An 18899-nucleotide genomic window follows, 5' to 3' on the forward strand; every position below is an offset into this window, starting at 1 on the left:
TTGCATAATTATTCTCAATTGAATTCTATTCAATTAAAATGTCCGTTTATGTTTGTTGTTCGCCTCGAAGACTTTCGAGGTCTATTTTCTCCCACTTGTCATTTTGGAAACGAATCTCCAAAAGGACATTATTTCGAGCAAACAAACATTATGTTCTCAAAAATTCGTGGTAGAAACAATACCCTTGTGTCTCGTTTGAATAAATCACAATGAAACATATATCTAAACTTGGACCTTAGTTTGTCGAATAACAAACACTAAGCTCCCACTGAGTTTAGGAACTCTTTAGATATATCATGAAAAGATATTCTGAAATTACTTTTCAATAGCTTTGACGAATTTGGTTTAGTTTGGTGGTAGTTGAGCATTTTGTTTTAGAAATTATAGGAAAAGTCTTTATGATTCATCATTGATCGAATCAAGTCCTAATTGACTTCAATTAATCATTCCAACTTAGATATGCCATATCTTATGGAGCTAGATCGTGAAATTACAACACACAATCATTGATGATCATTTTTGGTCTTAAAGTAATCATCGTCATGATCTAACCTAGATCTTTATGATTTCTTGCCATGTGGATTTTATACTTCTGAATCTTTGAACTAGTCACTTTGAGTAAATAAACCAATATTCACTCAAATCTAGGTGATATAATAAAGTCATAAAATCTTTCTTTAGCTTTGAACTCTATTGTCTAGGCGTTCTAACAATAGTTCATATGTTTTGTTACTTTTAACAAGTAAGAATAGCTTGTCTTGAATTGATCTAGAAATCAACCAACTTTCAAAAGTCCATAAAAATAGAGCTTTTAAATGTTAACTTGTTGACATGGTCTAAGAAACAATGCCAAAGATTAGTGGAACTCAAATCAAGAGATTGATATGAACCTAGTAAAGTTCTTATTGTTAAAGAGTTGTTTGTTTTAATCAAGCATATTGACTTAACCCGTAAATGACCATTTCATTCAAATAAACAAAAAAAAATTTGTCTTTCTGAATGTGAGTCTTTCTGCGTTTGAAAACAGAAATTTAGGTATGCTAATTATGGAACAAAATAGCCATTAAGTTCCAGCCTTTGAAAGGACTTAAAACAAACTAGATGACCCTACAACTAATTTAGCATTGCCATGCTTCATTTCCCACTTGTAGGTCATTTGTGTAGCCTAGCTTCCATTGTTTGAGTTATTATCGAAGTAAGAACCTCAACCGGTATATGATACCAAGGAAGTTTGATTGCTAGGTTACTTTTCTTTAAACATAAACTTATAGGTAAAAACTAAATCGTAAAATTTCTTTCATTTGTTCCTTGTTTTCCTATTTCTTGTACCCTTTCTTATAGTCTTAGGAATTGACTTCTCAAGTGTTGACTTTTATACTTTGTTAGACATGTTCAACGTCACTCCAACAAATTTCTTACCATTTTATGTTGAATATTCTGTTTCAACTAGATGATCTTACCAGAAGCTTCTAAAGTTCTCTAAGCATCGATCTATTCGAATGTCTAGGGACTAGACTCATTCGAGAATTAAATGGACAAAGATATTAGGTTGTTAACCATTGGTAAAGCTGAGCGTTTAAACTCAATGCTTTATGATCTCAAAACTACATTGTATTTTGAATTCACAAGCACCAATCGGTTTGCCATTCGACTTTGATACTCGAAAACAACCATAAAAGTCGCTATAAGAAACGTACATTTTAAATTGCTCATTTTCTCTCATTTCCGTGAATCGTTCTTGGATTCACTACCAATCGAGGAAATTTACTTTTACCTTTCTAAAAGGATTTACTGCAGTGCAAGATATTTAATTATAAACAATAATTAAAACATACATTGAAGCATGCAAAGTCTAAACATTTATCATGAGTAATAACTTGAAAATTAAAGCAATCTTGCAATTTAAACAAGTTATTGGCATTTTATTCGAATTTATTGTTCCGGCAGGTGTGAATAAAATGATTCCAAAATCCTTAAATCATTGAAGAGTTAAGCACATTATGTATTTAGACTCAATTCTAAAATATTTTAGGTAAGCAAATCCTTTGCTAATAGTCTAGAAACTACTCTTGGTTGATAGGTACGTCTAAGAACTTATTAGCTAAACCTATCGCATTTTCCACGACATAAAATGACTCCTTACTTATATCGTTGAGTTTCACCAAAACTAACATGTAGGGATGTTCAAAAATACCCGACCCGCATTACCCGACCCGATGACCCGCTGACCCGACATAAAATAAGCGGGTAGTAAAAGTTTTTTCAGGATTTAGCGGGTCGGGTACCCGACCCGGTAAAAAACACATGAAACCCACACGCATGTCAAGGCCCAAACACATGAAGGCAGCGTGCGTTCCAAGGCATCGTGGGCGCCGAACTTGCGCACCAAGGCCCAAACCCACACGCATGTCATCAACTTAGGGGCCAAGTTGGTCCATAAGTTGTTCGTTTTCCTAAATCCTACATAATTAGAATTCTAAGATGATAAATCTAATACTTAACTAGTGTTTGATTAATCCTAGAATACTAAGTGGTTGTGTTTAACTAGAATCCTAATGGGTTTGGTTAATCGATTCCTAGTAGGAATTACTTCTCTATTTCCACCCTATAAATATGTGGTTCATGATCACATAATTAATAAGCTTTGATAATACATTAAATTCAATAGAGTTTGAAATTTGCCTATCACATATTGTGAGTTCCCGAGTGCATAAAACCTTAGATAATATCCTAGTTTGTTGAACCTAAGGAGGATCCAAACGTGATGTGGACTATCTACCGAGAGGCGACATTTGGAGCTCTATACTTGTTCTTGATCGGTTCGGGAGCAGCTAGGGAAGGCACGCATCACATAGTATGTATGCTAAATTATGCTAATTGATTATGTGGCAATTAATTTGGATTCCTGACTTTATGGTTTTTCCGTATGAATTATATTGTTTATAACCTGACAGTTCTTGGTGTTCATCCTCAAGTTCATATCTTAGGTTGAGTTTCTTTACCCGAAATGGTAAGTAAGTCATGTGTAGTTTACTTAGATGTACTTGGTTTAAGTGTATCTATGTGTGAGTAGTTCACTTAGGCTTAGGGGTTGGGTGACCCCTTGTTGAATTATGGCATGATTTCTCTTTCTCCCTACTTGTGTATGTAAGTTTGGTGTTTGTTGGGCTTTGCTAGTTGTTGTGGGATTATGTCCTTGCTTAAGATGGGTGTATGAGCATGTTAGGTACCTTAGGTTGACCCTTGCTTGCTAGATACCTTAGGTTGATCATAGCTTGCATGATAGATACCTTAGGATCGTTCCTTGCTTGCTTGTTTCCTTGTTCTAAACCCCAAGGATAAGAGCGATACATGTGCTATAGTTATTCTCCTAGATATGCATTGAGCACGGAGCCGTTGGCACCGGAAACGCTCCCTATGACACGGGAAGGCGCTCGTTCTTCGTGTCGACCCTAGGAGCGTGACTATAGTGTGTAATGCGCCTCATTTCTATGTACCTAGTTGTCACTGTGACCATTGGGAGCCTAGGTAGGAAATCAGAAACACAACGCTTGACTCTAACCACACCGTGACCATCGGGTGGGAATGGTTTGTAGTAGCGTGCAATGCTCCTTAGACTAACTTGTAATTTGCCAAATTGTAGACACCTACTTTTGTCCCCATTCCCGAAAGGGAAGGTTCCATGATGAGAACACAAATCTCCACTTGGCAACGCATCTCCTATAAAATGACGAATCTCAATCACCCTTTTCATTTCAGCCAAAACTGCTATTTATGGAAACCTGCTAAAGATAGTAACTGCCGTAAAAGGTAGTTGTTAAAAGTGGCAAAGTCATAAAAGATAGAAACCTGTCAGAATTAGGTGTTGCACTCCAACATAAATCCTAAAAGAGATAGAATTTGCAAAAGGAATTCTATTCCTGGTATAATTCGAAAGTAAGAGTTACGTATTAATTAAAATCCTAACGAACCTAGAGTTCGTAACGGGCCCAGACGCATTCCGTCATAAAGTTAATACGCACTGAAAGACTCGGATAAGTCTCAAAAAAGCTCCGCGTTCTAAGAGTCCAAATCTGACGAAGAACTCGGCCCAGATCCCATTTTCAACGCCTGGATCTGGGCGCCGAAATCTTCGGCGCCCAGCCCTGGGCGCTGAAAATGCCTGGGGCCGTGTCGTCTCCGAATTCTTTTTGGATTCGTATTCTAAAAATCTATCTTTCCACAAACTCTTTCCCTATAAATACAGCCTCAAAACCGACGTGAAAAGGACACAACACACAATTCCATAACCTGAGTATTGACTCTAGCCTTAAGCCTAGCCTCACGCTGCGAAATTGATCCGGCGTTCTGTCGCAAGACCCAAAAGTCGAACAGAACGCATCCTGCCCATTGTAGCTGATGAATTAAGCCTAAATACTGGAACCTTTCTTGGAAACCCGAGATTCCTTAAATAAAAGGAGAAATAGCAAAGCCAAGTGGTTAGTTTTCTGAGAACCGTAACGCACCTCTCAAGGGTGCGTTGTAATGTGTCCCTTATATGATTTAATCGCTTTCATCACCCTTTTATAAAATTGTCGAACTATTAACTTGATTGATCTATCATGCCTAATAAGATAATACCTTGGACAATTGAATTACCATGCTAGGTACCTTAAATCAATCTAAATAAGATAATCACGATCGATTTAGTGTTATGTGTTGCATATTGCTAAAATCAATTCAGAATAGTTTAATAGTTTAACGCATGTCCCTTCAATTATTTATGCTGAGCTAGTAAGGATAACCTGCCTCTGGAGTTATCGATAAGCACTCCTCTCGGTAGTCACAGTCCCCCGAACTCTCAATCTCTGCCCTGCGGGTGTACGTTGAGCGATCCCCACACCAGGGATCACAAGGGAACCTATGGCCGTCGTGGTCGAACATAATTGCACTCCCTTTATGTCATGATAACCGGGTTTTGTCAGTTTTTCTCATTGTCGTTAAAAACTGAATGGCAACTCCTATATTACTAGTCGATTGGGTGTAAACTCACAGGAAATCCAATTACACTTGATCTGACAACGTCACGCCCACGAGGGACGAGGTCACGCATTAGCCTCGTGCTTTTTCGACCCCCTCACAGTGGCGGCTCCACTGGGGAACGTTAATCAAATACTCGTGCTCGTAGGTAATCAAAATAGCCGAAGGGTGAAACGATCCTACTCCGCGTTTATTTCCGTATCAAGTTGGGACGACCTGAAAATCAGCATATTAATGTGAACGGACAGAACCGCATAACGAATCTTGGCTCCCTTGGTGTGTTTCATCTCGGGAGTTGGGACTAAGGATACCCATCGCCACTCGGGGGGTGCATCCGCTTCGAATGTTGTCCACTCGGCACTTTCGCTAGTAGTACACCTGTCCCAAACCCAATCGCTCGCCCACTAGGTCCCTCTCATTGGTGCATGCCCCTTTGGCTTACATCGTGATTAGCCTCTTGGGACGAAATTCGTCTGTTGAATGCACTACCTCGACCGGGGCACGTGTTGGATCTACGATAGAAGCGGTACCAAGCCAGGCGCAAATATTACCCATAGAAGCCTATCATAAACTACGTGACATATTATTTTTGCTTCATGTTGTAATGTTAGTTATGTGTAGCAAATTATGTGATTATTATGTGATTGTGTGTGACAAATTATACTAGAAAACCAACGACCCTAAAAATTTCCCAAACATTCATAAACACCGATTGGCCAAAGAGTTATGCCAAAATACGTGTTCCGCAGCCCCGGGCGATCGCCACAAAAATAAGCGACGCCCAGGACAGCCTGTAACGGATCCCTCAACGCTGCACAACGCGTAAAGGACGTTATTAGGCGAGCACGCAAAATTAAGTCGTATATACAAAAAAAGGATACGCGAACAGAATACGAGTACCAGTCAGGGACGCATTTTCAGCGCCCCTGGCTGGGCGCCAATCATTTTCAACGCCCAGAGCTGGGCGCTGAAGTTGTTGCCTGGCCTTTTGGTCAGGCACAACAGCCTCGGTGCCCACGCATAAAGTATACGTAGCAATTAAAAAAAATTCGTAAAAAATTTGCTATAAGGACGTATGAAAAAGGCACTCGATTCTAAGAACGACTTATAAAATAAACAACTCCTTTTGTCGTCATTAGGTCTCCTATGACGACAATGTTCGGCACCAAAACCGAGCACGCTGATTAAATGACCTTGAATGTCACATGGGCAAAGTATTCAAAAAATGATGTTCAAATAAAGTTTTCAAGGAAAAATAATGTTCGGATAAAAAATAAATAAATTCGAGTCTAGACTAGGCTATGCCAAAGTACAATCTAAATCCCAAGTCTTAATTGTCTTATACATAGAATCGGTCCTAATGCTTGGTGTCGTTCTACAAGTTAAAAGGTTAAACCATATTGAGTCTCCCTTCCTAACATTTAAAAGAAATCAATAAGCACCCATATGTAATTGTCATTCCTTGCTAAGAATCTATGGCCTCAATACTCTCTCTCACCAATATAAAGAGTATATTATGTAATTCAAGTATTTGCAAAATGGAAATAGTCACATTCTGAAAATCATTCCCCCATAGTCGCACAACCCCCAAAGTGAACCTAAGGTGTCAATACCATTGGCAAAAAAAAAATTAATGGCCTCAAGGCTTATGATCACATTGGGTCACGACTATCATAGTCCTCTCGAGCCACTCGCTCCTTGAAATACTCCTAAGTACGGACTAAAAGATTTTCCATGAATGCAACATGACGAACCATGAAAATACCCAAATCGGCATGCCATAAGGCTACCATCGGGGTAAAGCAATACACACTAAGAGGGAAGCCGCACTAATGATTCTAGTCTTGCAAAAATGAAAATTCGATCTCCTCAACTAACTACCTTGCCAACATTAAGCAAAATGGCGCATGACAAATGAACACCCAATGCATAAAATCTAAAGTGTCAACCAACGAAAGTTATGGTCCAATTAGCCTAAGTCTGAGAGTTGCTTGGTCAAGTATTATAGGCTTACGCCACGTCATTATTTCGAGTCTAGGCCACCTCCTTGTATTCATACACGGGTTATAACCAGAAAAATTAATGAAAGTTCGAGTCTAAATCACAACTTCCCATTAAATCCCGGAAACTGGAATCTGAAAAATAGCAAAAAATTTATTTTCGATGTAATTCTTTCGTTAAATTTCAATAAAGTAAAAACAATATTTTGAATCTACGCTATTTGCACATTTTAAGAAACGACTAGATACTCTTGCAAAGTAAGACAATTTAAAGGTCCACCCTAGGCCTACTAAAATTAAAGGTCCACTATAGGCCCACCAAACGAGGCTCACTCAGTCTCGCCTCGTGACTCAAAGACCACAACTATCTACCCTTTAGCCCAAATAAAAAGGGGGAGAAATCCCAAGCAAAAAAGAAAAAAGAGAAAGAGAAAAGGGGAGAGCGAAAAGAGCGAGCCATGAAATACTTAGCCCGTACCTCCCAAAGTGCGAAATTTACCCAAGTAAACGAAGGAAAAGAATTGAGTCAACCAATCCAAATCATACCACAAAAAGCTACATAAATTTCTACGGTCTTCTACCCTTTCCAATCCTCATGCTTGACTAATACCTATACGAATTATCCTATCTCATTCAACCCATCTTTCAAGCCGTCTTGAGTCACGAATAAAAAAAAAGACAAATGAAAAGTACATTCTACGCTTAACGTAAAAAAAAATATAAGTAATAAAAAAGAAACTTTGCAAAGCGCCTTTAAAGTTCGTCTAAAAAGAAAAAGAAGCATTTAGCGCACAAAAAAAGATTCGCAAATATTTGGCACAAAACGAAAAGGAGCAGCACAAAAAAGCAGCCCATAACACATTTCCAGCGCCCAGACCTGGGCGCCAAAAATAATAACGCCCAACCCTGGGCGCCGTTCTTGCTTATCACTTTTCAACTCCCAATTCCTAAAAGTGTTCGTATATTTCCCTATATACATGCGGAAGAATAAGGAACACTTGGGGGTAGAAGATCATTAAAAATACGCAAAATACGCGCGCTCCAAAATTTTCGTACACTTATTTCACCCTATTTCAAACATTACGATTCCACTCGAACGTACTTGTTTAAAATCGGCATTCTAAGAAACCATTTTCTGGCTAAGAACTACGCAAGACCTGATTCCAAATTAAATCTATTTAAGGCGGATACGTAGGCAATCCATGATTCGGTCCAACCAATTTGCAAAAATGTTAAAGCCTATAGAATAACAAGAATAAAAAATAGAATCCCTTATTGAAATTTAACTCTTTGCAATGCAAGTCGAAAGAATAATTTAAGTCAAAGGAAGAATCCAAGTCATCAAGATGCCAAAATGAGCACACATCGAAAAATAATAAGGGCACGTACCCTTGCCAGAAGGAGCACTCACACTCCTAGGCACTTAGCCAATACTCAAAAGATCGCTTTGCCTCAATTGAATGGGGGCTAGCGCGAGCGTCCATGACCTCTAAAGTACTCCACTTGACCCTCCCTAAAGCAAAAGTAACTCACTTAAAGACCTTCTTTCACCACTAGACACAGTCATAATCGCCAACAAGTAGTAAAGGCAGTAAGCTTGCAATAAAGAGGATTGTTCTACGACATCGCCCCCATCGTTCCTTCGAACTCAGGGCACCCGTTTATGGTAATTCAAATGCTTGCGAATCCCCTTTGAAAAAATCAGACATTGTCAATAGGACTTGGCACTTAACCAAGGATCACCCTACTCAGACATATGACACGGGCATCTAAAATCGAAATCTGAAAGCATCATTAATGAGAAGACATAATAGCAACTGGGGGCTAAAAATTGAAATGAAAGAGCTAGGGAAAGAACTAAGTATACCTTGACCTTTTGTGCAGACATACACCAAGTAAATCTAAGTCAATTTGAAAGCGGTTTATATTCCCGCAATTCTGGAAAAGATGGCCCTAAAAAGCTAAAGCATGTGCCACACAGGCATAAGTAATATCTTGACGCCTGCACCCTGGCTTCAGCAAATCCTTAGACAGCATTCCGAAAATCGTAACAGTATTTTGATTCACTCATGTAATCCTGTACGAACCCTTCTATAAGTCGACTTACTTAGGACACCTCGAATTGTACACAGTAGGACTCAGATTTCAAATAATTTTCAAAGACTTCTTCAAACATAATAAAGTGTCGTTGGTTTAAGCTAAGTATGCGTTTATCTCGATGTTGCAAGTGAGTCAAAAAGATTTCTAAATATGGTTATGGAAAGGCACCTAGCTTTTGGTCAAGGCACACTTCAACATGTGACTACCTTGACCATGGCAATGTCGCACAATACGACATTTACAAGAGAAGTAGCAAATCACTACTCGAACGTACCTCGCACTAAACGAGTCTGGTTCAAACTATTCATGATCCATGTCACCATGAATGCATAAAAACGTGTGCCAAGCATTATAGCACCAAGCCAATCCCGTAGCTACAATTGGGGGCTTGAGAAAAACACTCTAAAAAAGCTCGAAATGACGATTTTATCGCAAATTCTCGACGCTAATGCTATACACACGTCACAGGGGCACAATCCTAAGGTTTGATCATGTAAAACGAACCTTAGAATGGCTACAACCCCTCCCAAATTCTAAGCGCTACTTAGAATATATACAGTCACCCCACTAACAAGGGTAACTGAAAATCGCGAGTCACCAAAAACTCCGATCCAACTACTGCACATAACGCTCGCCCTACAAGCGCCCGTTACAAAGTCTACGTCGTTCCAAAGTAAAAGCGAAAGAAAAAAATCAAGGATAAAAACAAGAAAGAAACATCTATGAATCCTCGCATCGAACGAAGTAATAAGCCGTGCACACCCACGCAGAAGGTGCTACACTTGTTCGAACACCTGAACGAGGCGTGATGAAGTACTCCAATGCAAAAAATAATAATGATATCCCAACACCTGGAGGAATGTTCTAAGACACGGTGTTAGGCCACACAAGCCTACGTCGCACCATAAGTTCAACCATCCCACGGTACAAGTCTAAAAAAAAAAAAAAAGAGTAAGGCATATTGCACTAATGCGGGTACGACCAAGAGCATGTGTAAAAGAGGCAAAGACTACTTATCGTCCAAATTCAAAATGCAAGCCATACGACTTCTACATTAAGGATTAAAGGTAGCAAAACATTACCTACCACGGAAGGGATAGCTCGCACCTATACGAGTGGAACCCCAAGGCATCTTTCTCGAAAGAACCTACAAAAATCGTACGCCAAAAGGAAGCATCCCAATATGCATACTTGGGGGCTCCAAGCTACGAAACGACCGTAGCAAAATAAAAAAAAATCTCAAAGCAAATGTTTGAACGATTGAAAGGGCACGATGCTTGAGCCCACTTCATGAATGGGCCTGAACCTTATCAAGCTTCTAAGCAAACTATTCAACATCAGTCATTGCTCCAAAAAAAAATGATTCAAGCGAACTGATTAATGGACCGCACGCAACGGCCATTCTATGAACGCTCGTTCGCACATACATTCTAAGTATCGAACATTCACGAACACGTTCAAATATACGTTCAAAATAACAACAAGAGCGATCAAAGTCTTACGCCTCAAGGTATGTTCCTCGGGCCATATAGACTCGCCCAACTATTGCAATAATTGTACGCCTTAAGAGCAACAGTTCCTTTAAATAATCACCCCAAAGCGACAAACACCGTAGTCCACCAATCGACTACGGCTTCTCGAGAAATCATCACTCAACTCAACTCATCGTGATCTCTAATAAAATTCTACATTTCAAAAATAAAGAAAAACAAAAGAAAAGAGAATACGTAGAACTTCCAAGTGAAATAAACGAACGAACAAGAGGCCAACTGTGTCATCAAAAGACCAGCCCAAGAAATATTTTCAACGCCCCACCTGGGCGCGAATTATTTCTAACGCCCAGGCCTGGGCGCCGAAAATGAGCCCAGGCCCAAAAGAAGCCCTGATTTTTATAGAGTCCTGCCGTATCCATTCGACTCAAAAATTGCCGATTTCTTTACTGAAAGTCGCACCTCACGACTTTGTTAAGAGTAGCACACCACTACAAAGATCGCTCGCACTTACGGGCACGATCCCAAACACGATCAAGAACATTACAAAATGTGTATCCCCAAGGAACCTCTTTGACAAAAAATGACCGTCAAGCACGAGTGCTTGGGGGCTCGAAAGAAAATATATATTTCAAAAGAAAGTATGCAATTATGAGAAAAAGTACGAGGCTAAAACAATATTCCCAGACTACGCTGTACGAAGTCCCGTGTTTGGATAATCTCAAAAGATAAAACCGGATTACGATCTCAAGACAAAGGTCGCCGTTGATACTTACACATAGTCCCCTAATCAAGGACCCAGGTAGTAGAAAAATTGAGCCGTAAGACTAGCTCAAAACCATGAAAGATGATGACCACGAGACAATGGTCCGTCTAAGCACGTTGTCAACCCACATTCAGGTTGCAACTAAATTCGAGCACCCCTCGAAAGAATTCTCTCTTACAAGAAATCGCAAGAACAAATGAAATAGGGACTTGCCCACCTCAATCGGGCAAGATTGCGGTACGTACCACGCAAGTCCCAAATCGAAAAGACGAATTCAGGTTCGCCCACCTCCAGCGGGCGGGGTCTGCGTCACTAACCGCGCAGGTCCTCAGTTTTCGAAAATGAAAAGAAAATAAATTCTTCAAAAACGAAAACAGGCTCGCCATCTTCAGCCGGCGGGGTCTACGTCACAAACAACGTAGGTCCTTTTTTTCAAAACATCAAAAACAGATTCGTCCACTTCAATCGAACCGGGCTTCCACCCTCAGCGGACAGGCTCGCCCACCTTCAGCGGGCGGGGTCTGCGTCACTAACCGCGCAGGTCCTCAGTTTTCGAAAATGAAATCTTCAAAAACACAAAACAGGCTCGCCATCTTCATCCGGCGGGGTCTACGTCACAAACCGCGTAGTTCCTTATTTTCAAAACATCAAAACAGATTCGTCCACTTCTATCGGACGGGGCGTCCACCCTCAGCGGACAGGCTCGCCCCCCTTCAGCGGGCGGGGTCTGCGTCACTAACCGCGCAGGTCCTTAGTCGCTGCAGCGATAACTTTTTCTGGTTTTCCTTTTCCAAAAATCAAAGGATTGGTTTTCCGTTTTCCCAAAAAAAAAAGCGATGTGCTGGATTTTCCTTCGTTTTACGCCCTATAAAAACAAGGGGGTTTTCTCGTTTAGCTAACCTTAAAAATGAGAATCTTTTAAAACGTTTTACCTAGTGATTGGGCTTGGCCAGGCCTAGTTACACTTTATAGCTTTGATTTCGAAAACATCTATAGATACTTCCAATGACAAAGTGAGGGGGTTTCTATACTATCGGTTAACAGATTCCAATGACACGTGAGGAATGTATTAACACTTCAAGTGATGGCCCTTAAGTCAAATGTTATCACTCGGGGGCTCCTGAGACCCTCGCAAAACAGGTCACATACACCATGGCTTGTATGACGCACTCCTTCTAGTAATTTGACCATCGTCTCATCTCGAGACTCAGTCAAAGTGGGGGCTAATGTAGACACCTACTTTTGTCCCCGTTCCCGAAAGGGAAGGTTCGATGATGAGAACACAAATCTCCACTTGGCAACGCATCACCTATAAAATGACGAATCTCAATCACCCTTTTCATTTCAGCCAAAACTGCTATTTATGGAAACCTGCTAAAGATAGTAACTTCCGTAAAAGGTAGTTGTTAAAAGTGGAAAAGTCATAAAAGATAGAAACCTGTCAGAATTAGGTGTTGCACTCCAACATAAATCCTAAAAGAGATAGAATTTGCAAAAGGAATTCTATTCCTAGTATAATTCGAAAGTAAGAGTTACGTATTAATTAAAATCCTAACGAACCTAGAGTTCGTAACGGGCCCAGACGCATTCCGTCACAAAGTTAATACGCACTGAAAGACTCGGATAAGTCTCAAAAAAGCTCCGCGTTCTAAGAGTCCAAATCTGACGAAGAACTCGGCCCAGATCCCATTTTCAACGCCTGGATCTGGGCGCCGAAATCTTCGGCGCCCAGCCCTGGGCGCTGAAAATGCCTGGGGCCGTGTCGTCTCCGAATTCTTTTTGGATTCGTATTCTAAAAATCTATCTTTCCACAAACTCTTTCCCTATAAATACAGCCTCAAAACCGACGTGAAAAGGACACAACATACAATTCCATAACCTGAGTATTGACTCTAGCCTTAAGCCTAGCCTCACGCTGCGAAATTGATCCGGCGTTCTGTCGCAATCGACCCAAAAGTCGAACAGAACGCATCCTGCCCATTGTAGCTGATGAATTAAGCCTAAATACTGGAACATTTCTTGGAAACCCGAGATTCGTTAAATAAAAGGAGAAATAGAAAAGCCAAGTGGTTAGTTTTCTGAGAACCGTAACGCACCTCTCAAGGGTGCGTTGTAATGTGTCCCTCATATGATTTAATCGCTTTCATCACCCTTTTATAAAATTGTCGAACTATTAACTTGATTGATCTATCACGCCTAATAAGATAATACCTTGGACAATTGAATTATCATGCTAGGTACCTTAAATCAATCTAAATAAGATAATCACGATCGATTTAGTGTTATGTGTTGCATATTGCTAAAATCAATTCAGAATAGTTTAATAGTTTAACGCATGTCCCTTCAATTATTTATGCTGAGCTAGTAAGGATAACCTGCCTCTGGAGTTATCGATGAGCAGTCCTCTCGGTAGTTACAGTCCCCCGAACTCTCAATCTCTGCTCTGCGGGTGTACGTTGAGCGATCCCCACACCAGGGATCACAAGGGAACCAATGGCCGTCATGGTCGAACATAATTGCACTCCCTTTATGTCACGATAACCGGGTTTTGTCAGTTTTTCTCATTGTCGTTAAAAACTGAATGGCGACTCCTATATTACTAGTCGATTGGGTGTAAACTCACAGGAAATCCAATTACACTTGATCTGACAACGTCACGCCCACGAGGGACGAGGTCACGCATTAGCCTCGTGCTTTTTCGACCCCCTCACACAAATGTTCATGTTTGAGTAGAGTAAAGAGACCTTGACTTGCCAAAGCTATATTAGGTGGAATCCCTCTTCCTTAGTCCTATCCCTTTATATTTATTCCCCCCCCCCCCTTTGTACAATTAGTGACAAGTTGTGAAAACAACTCAACACTATATTGATTGTTGTGTTCAAGTAAAATGTCTAGTAAGTTCATGTCCCTTGCTAGTGTAGAAAATATTGGATCTCCGAGAGTTCGACCCCTTACTTACCTTTTGTCTACGATATATTGTGTAGTGCCATAGGATTGAGTCAAGTGGAAAAATTTATGTAGGAGCACTACTCTCCAATTAAATTTAAACATTCGCTTTTAGTGTTTAAAGCTTAATTGACTCCTCAAAACAATCCTTTGGTACGTACAAAGCAACATTTGATGCAATTATGGTACACTTACCCTTTGTCGGATTGATCAAAAGTAAACCTCCCCCGGACTGGAAACATGAAGCTACAAACAAGATTTTTTGATGATACTGAAGACCGAAGATTATCAAAAGCCCGAAGATGAAGACTCAAAACTCGAAGAAGCTCATACCTAAGATCTAGAACTACAAACTAATTTTATGTCACTCTCATTTTCATTTATTTATTAAAATAAAATAAGAGGCTAAATTGCTATAAAGCCTGATTATCATGTACTTTTCTCCAATTTCAATCAAATTCCTCTTTAAAGTACATTCTTTCTTGTTAATTTTACCGTTTTTCGATGCATGAAACAAATTGAAAAACTTATTCTGCACTTCACATAAAAGAGTTCGCAATTAATCACTCACTCGGGACCAACATAACCCATTAACTTGAACGAAAACCCTTCTCAAGTACAATAAATAGGGACTCGCTCAGTCCACCTATAACGATTTCTGAAAGACATAATGCACCAACACAAGAGGCAACTTACAACCTGTAAAAATGTCCTTTCCATTCACCATGAAACAACAAACCACTTTATCGCTAGCCATGTTGAGCCTCGTCTAAAGGAGCCTAGTTTTTCAACTCACACTACTCCAAACCAGGGAATGGAATTCACTATGACAACAGTAAGGACAAGAAGATTCATAACGATAAAAAGGAACTAATCAAGTAAAAAGAAGAGGGCTACACACCAAGGACAAACGCAAAAAATCTGAGAATGTTGCAAAGTAATCAATCAATTAGTAGAAGTCCTAAACCTAAAGTGAGAATAATCAACAAGGATGAAGTTCTACAAAATCAAACAAGATTAATCACAAAGTGCAGTTGTCAAACTACTAAGGGTATAATGGTAAATTTTGAGCCTTCCATTTTTCACCCTAAGCTTAGCCACGTTACAACCACAGAAACTCACTCCTTGGGGTGGAACATAAACATATATGTTTCCTATATCATATAGCAAAATCCCAACTTGGGAACAACCGAAAACCGAACACCAATCACTCAGTACTAGGAAGTTAATCAGCTTTAATTAATTATGTATTCCAAGTACCTGAACACCATGTAGCATCCACAGAACACAAGCTCACTTAGCAAATACAAATGAAACGTAACATGAAAATAAAATGAATAATGTGAATACCGCGCTACGCCAACCAACTGGTGCTAGAAATTTCTAGCACTAGCCATGTAGGCGCTAGAAAATTCTAGCGTCGACCAGCTGTGCGCTGGATTTTTCCATCACCTGAACTTAAGTATTCCGAATTTTTCCACCACGGTTACAGAAAATTTTGAACACTGGGGTATATCCGTGCACAATGCGATTATCTTTATGCTCCAATTTTGCGCAGATTAAATATAAAGTTATCCAAAATTAAAAAATAAGAACTACGTAAGGCCCGATTCTAACTTGGATACGCCTGCAACCTCCTAATATTGCTAAAAACTAAGTAAAACAATCAATCATTCTTTATGAACAACAATGGGTAGCACTAACTATCCTTACTAGCTCTTGACATCTCTTCATACAAGGATGTCTCTCACACTTCTTGAGCTTTAAGAATCTAAGCTTCATCTGAGCTTTGAGCATCCCGAATCGAGCAACTTATATTTCTTACAAGGAATCTCCAAAGTACTACAGCTAACGGCCCAAGTGGAAACTTCCAAATTTTCCTTAACCGAAAAGAGAACGTTTTAATCTTAGGCATACATTGAACTACGCAACCGCATTGCCAAGCGACCTCCTTTGACACAAATTTTCTTGGTATGCTTTTAAACAAGGATCCCACTCCTTTATTTGCAAAAAAATATTTTTTTCAAAGTACTTATATAAAAAATTTCGGTTGGATATGTCCTCTACCTTAGTAAATTTGTTCATTTCCTTGTTAAGTCTAGATACTATCCCCCTCGCCATAATCGAGCTACCACCCTGAAACGAGGGAGGATGAGTATCAGTCGAATACCGTTGGAACTAATAAGGAAGCCTCGCCATCTGCGACGCATCTCATGACACACATGCTCTACCATAAAGACCCAAGTCCAAAAATTAAGTGAAAGGCCCATACGACCCTAGTGCCCAAGACCAAAGACTAAGACCTCGTTGGACTCCAACCGGAAGCCCCATTATCATGTCGATTATCTCCCTGTCACAAGCTGGTCCCACCAAAGCGAGATCAACACTGACATTATACCGTGCCATTTCAAGATCCTAACTAAATAAGCTCTTGCCAGTTGCCTCGGCGCTCTCCCACCCAGGTTTCCAAGTCATGACCTGCAAGCTATCGATGAAGTCAATATAGGCAAATATGAAAACAAAGATCAGACACATCACCCGAGTCGCAACCTCACTATGAATAAAAGGAGCCATAGCCTTGGTCAAGACAAAATTTAACTTGCTGATCACCTCATGGCACTGCCGCTTTACATGACACCTATAAATAAAAAATGACGAGTGGAAATTACCACTCATTCCTCGAATGTAACTTGCACTAAACAAGTGTGCTTCAAACTATTCAAGAATTCTCTGCAGTCAGATGATTTATGTTTATCCTAGGCACCATGAATATTCAAAAACATATGCTAAGCATTACAACATAAGATCAATCTCGTAACCATGTTTGGGAGCTTGAAGAAAACACCTAAAGCTGCTCTAAAAGTTAATATTACCGCATATAGTAGACACTCATGTTGTAAGTATGTAATAAGGGAAAAATCCTAGTGTTCAATTGTAATACCCCGAAATTTGAAACTCGATTTATTAAAATTAAAAATGTTTATTAACTTAATTTCGTTTTAATTAAATTACGAATAATCGAATTTCGTTATTTTAATCGTTTTTACGAATTATTTTAAACGATAAATTTATAAACTGAAATTATTTATTTTCGTTAACGATAATTTATTTATTTTTAAGGAATTATTTTAATTAAACATTTTGTTACAAATTCTGAATTTTTGCCAAATATTGTGAATTTATTAAATTATATATAAAAAAAAAAAAAAAAAAATGAAAATGTCAGCTTTATTTTCTTGCTCCCCACGCTCAACCCAGGAAGTCAAAAACTTCCTTCCTTCCCACATTTCAGTCCAAATGCAAATGCTTGGACCCCAAGCACAATTCCTAGCTTGTTCAACACAATTCTCATGTACAAATTCAGAAACTTTAGGTGGAATTTCAACAACAATCAAATTCAATCTCAAACTCACTCCCTTGTTCCCTTTGATTCGGTTCACGAACCACCACCGCAAGCACCACTGCAACCACCAGCCACCACTACTGCCACCACCGTCCAACAACCACCAGAACCACCCTAATCAAGCACAGCCGCCGCCACACCCACCGCAAGCACCACCTCACCTCCCCTGCTCTCTTCGCACTCCCCTGTCACCTCTCCCTTTTCTCTTCGCAGCACCACCGTCGACACCACACCACAACCGTCATCATCAAAACCAACCTTCGCCGCCACTCTCCCCGGCGAACCGTCCTCCCCTCCGCCCAGAACCACCCACGAAACACCCCCCCTCCCCTGTCTCTCCTCTCCTTCGCGCCCCTTTCTCCCTCTCTCCTTTCGTTCTGCCACCACAAAAACCCCACCACCCTCACCGCCCTCCGGCGTCGAGCCACCTAAACCCAGCCGCCACCTTTCCCTCCTCCCTCCTCCCTTTCCTCCTCCTCGTGCGTCTCTCTCCCCTCCCCTGCTTGTGACTTCATTTGAAAGAAAAAGAAAAGAAATCAATTTCATTTTGAAACGTGATTTTATCCCCCCTCAAACCTAAATTCAGTTTGGGCCATAATCCCTTTGGGCTTTTGGGTGAGTTAAGATTGATTTATAATTATCAGATTTTAATTTGTCAATACTTATGATTTAATAATTTTTATAAATGCATATTTACTAATAAAAATTGGTTATTATTTTTCAGATTTTATTATCAATAAGATTCTAGTTTTATTTATCAAATGGAATTTAAATATTAGTTACAGGAAAATCGATTTATAAAATATATATGTATTTCGATTAAAAATTTCGAGTAATAATAATAATTTTCTTTAAATTTCAAAATTATGTTTTATTAAAATTCGTTATTTATAAATCCATTACTTATAAAATTTATGATTTATAAAATATTGATTTTATAACTATTTATCGATTTTAGTACTAATTCAATTATTTACTACTTTTAAAGAAATTGGACTCGGAGCTCAGGACGAACAAACCAACGAAAATCCCTTAGCAAAGTCGCGGAATTAAGGTAACGGCTATTGCTAGTACCCGCAATTCCCTTATAAATGTAATTATGAAATTACAACGTGTGATTGATTTATTAAATGAATGTTTTGACATGTTTTATGAATTGCGGGAAATGAAATATG

At 39.6% G+C, this 18899-nt stretch overlaps 1 protein-coding gene across 1 annotated transcript; it reads right to left on the reverse strand.

Annotated features, from left to right (window-relative positions):
• Positions 1-17838: 17838 nt before the first annotated feature.
• On the reverse strand, positions 17839-18270 carry LOC130469966 (uncharacterized). Its single transcript, XM_056839517.1, has one exon. The coding sequence runs from the start codon at positions 18268-18270 to the stop codon at positions 17839-17841; it is 432 nt and encodes a 143-aa protein (XP_056695495.1).
• Between the last annotated feature and the right edge of the window lie 629 nt (positions 18271-18899).

The sequence above is a fragment of the Spinacia oleracea genome, chromosome 3 (assembly GCF_020520425.1).
Source record: "Spinacia oleracea cultivar Varoflay chromosome 3, BTI_SOV_V1, whole genome shotgun sequence".
NCBI lineage: Eukaryota > Viridiplantae > Streptophyta > Magnoliopsida > Caryophyllales > Amaranthaceae > Spinacia > Spinacia oleracea.

Excerpts from the sequence above, each read along its gene's own strand:
- LOC130469966 (XM_056839517.1), bottom strand. The coding sequence starts at position 18,270 with ATGAAATTGATTTCTTTTCTTTTTCTTTCAAATGAAGTCACAAGCAGG.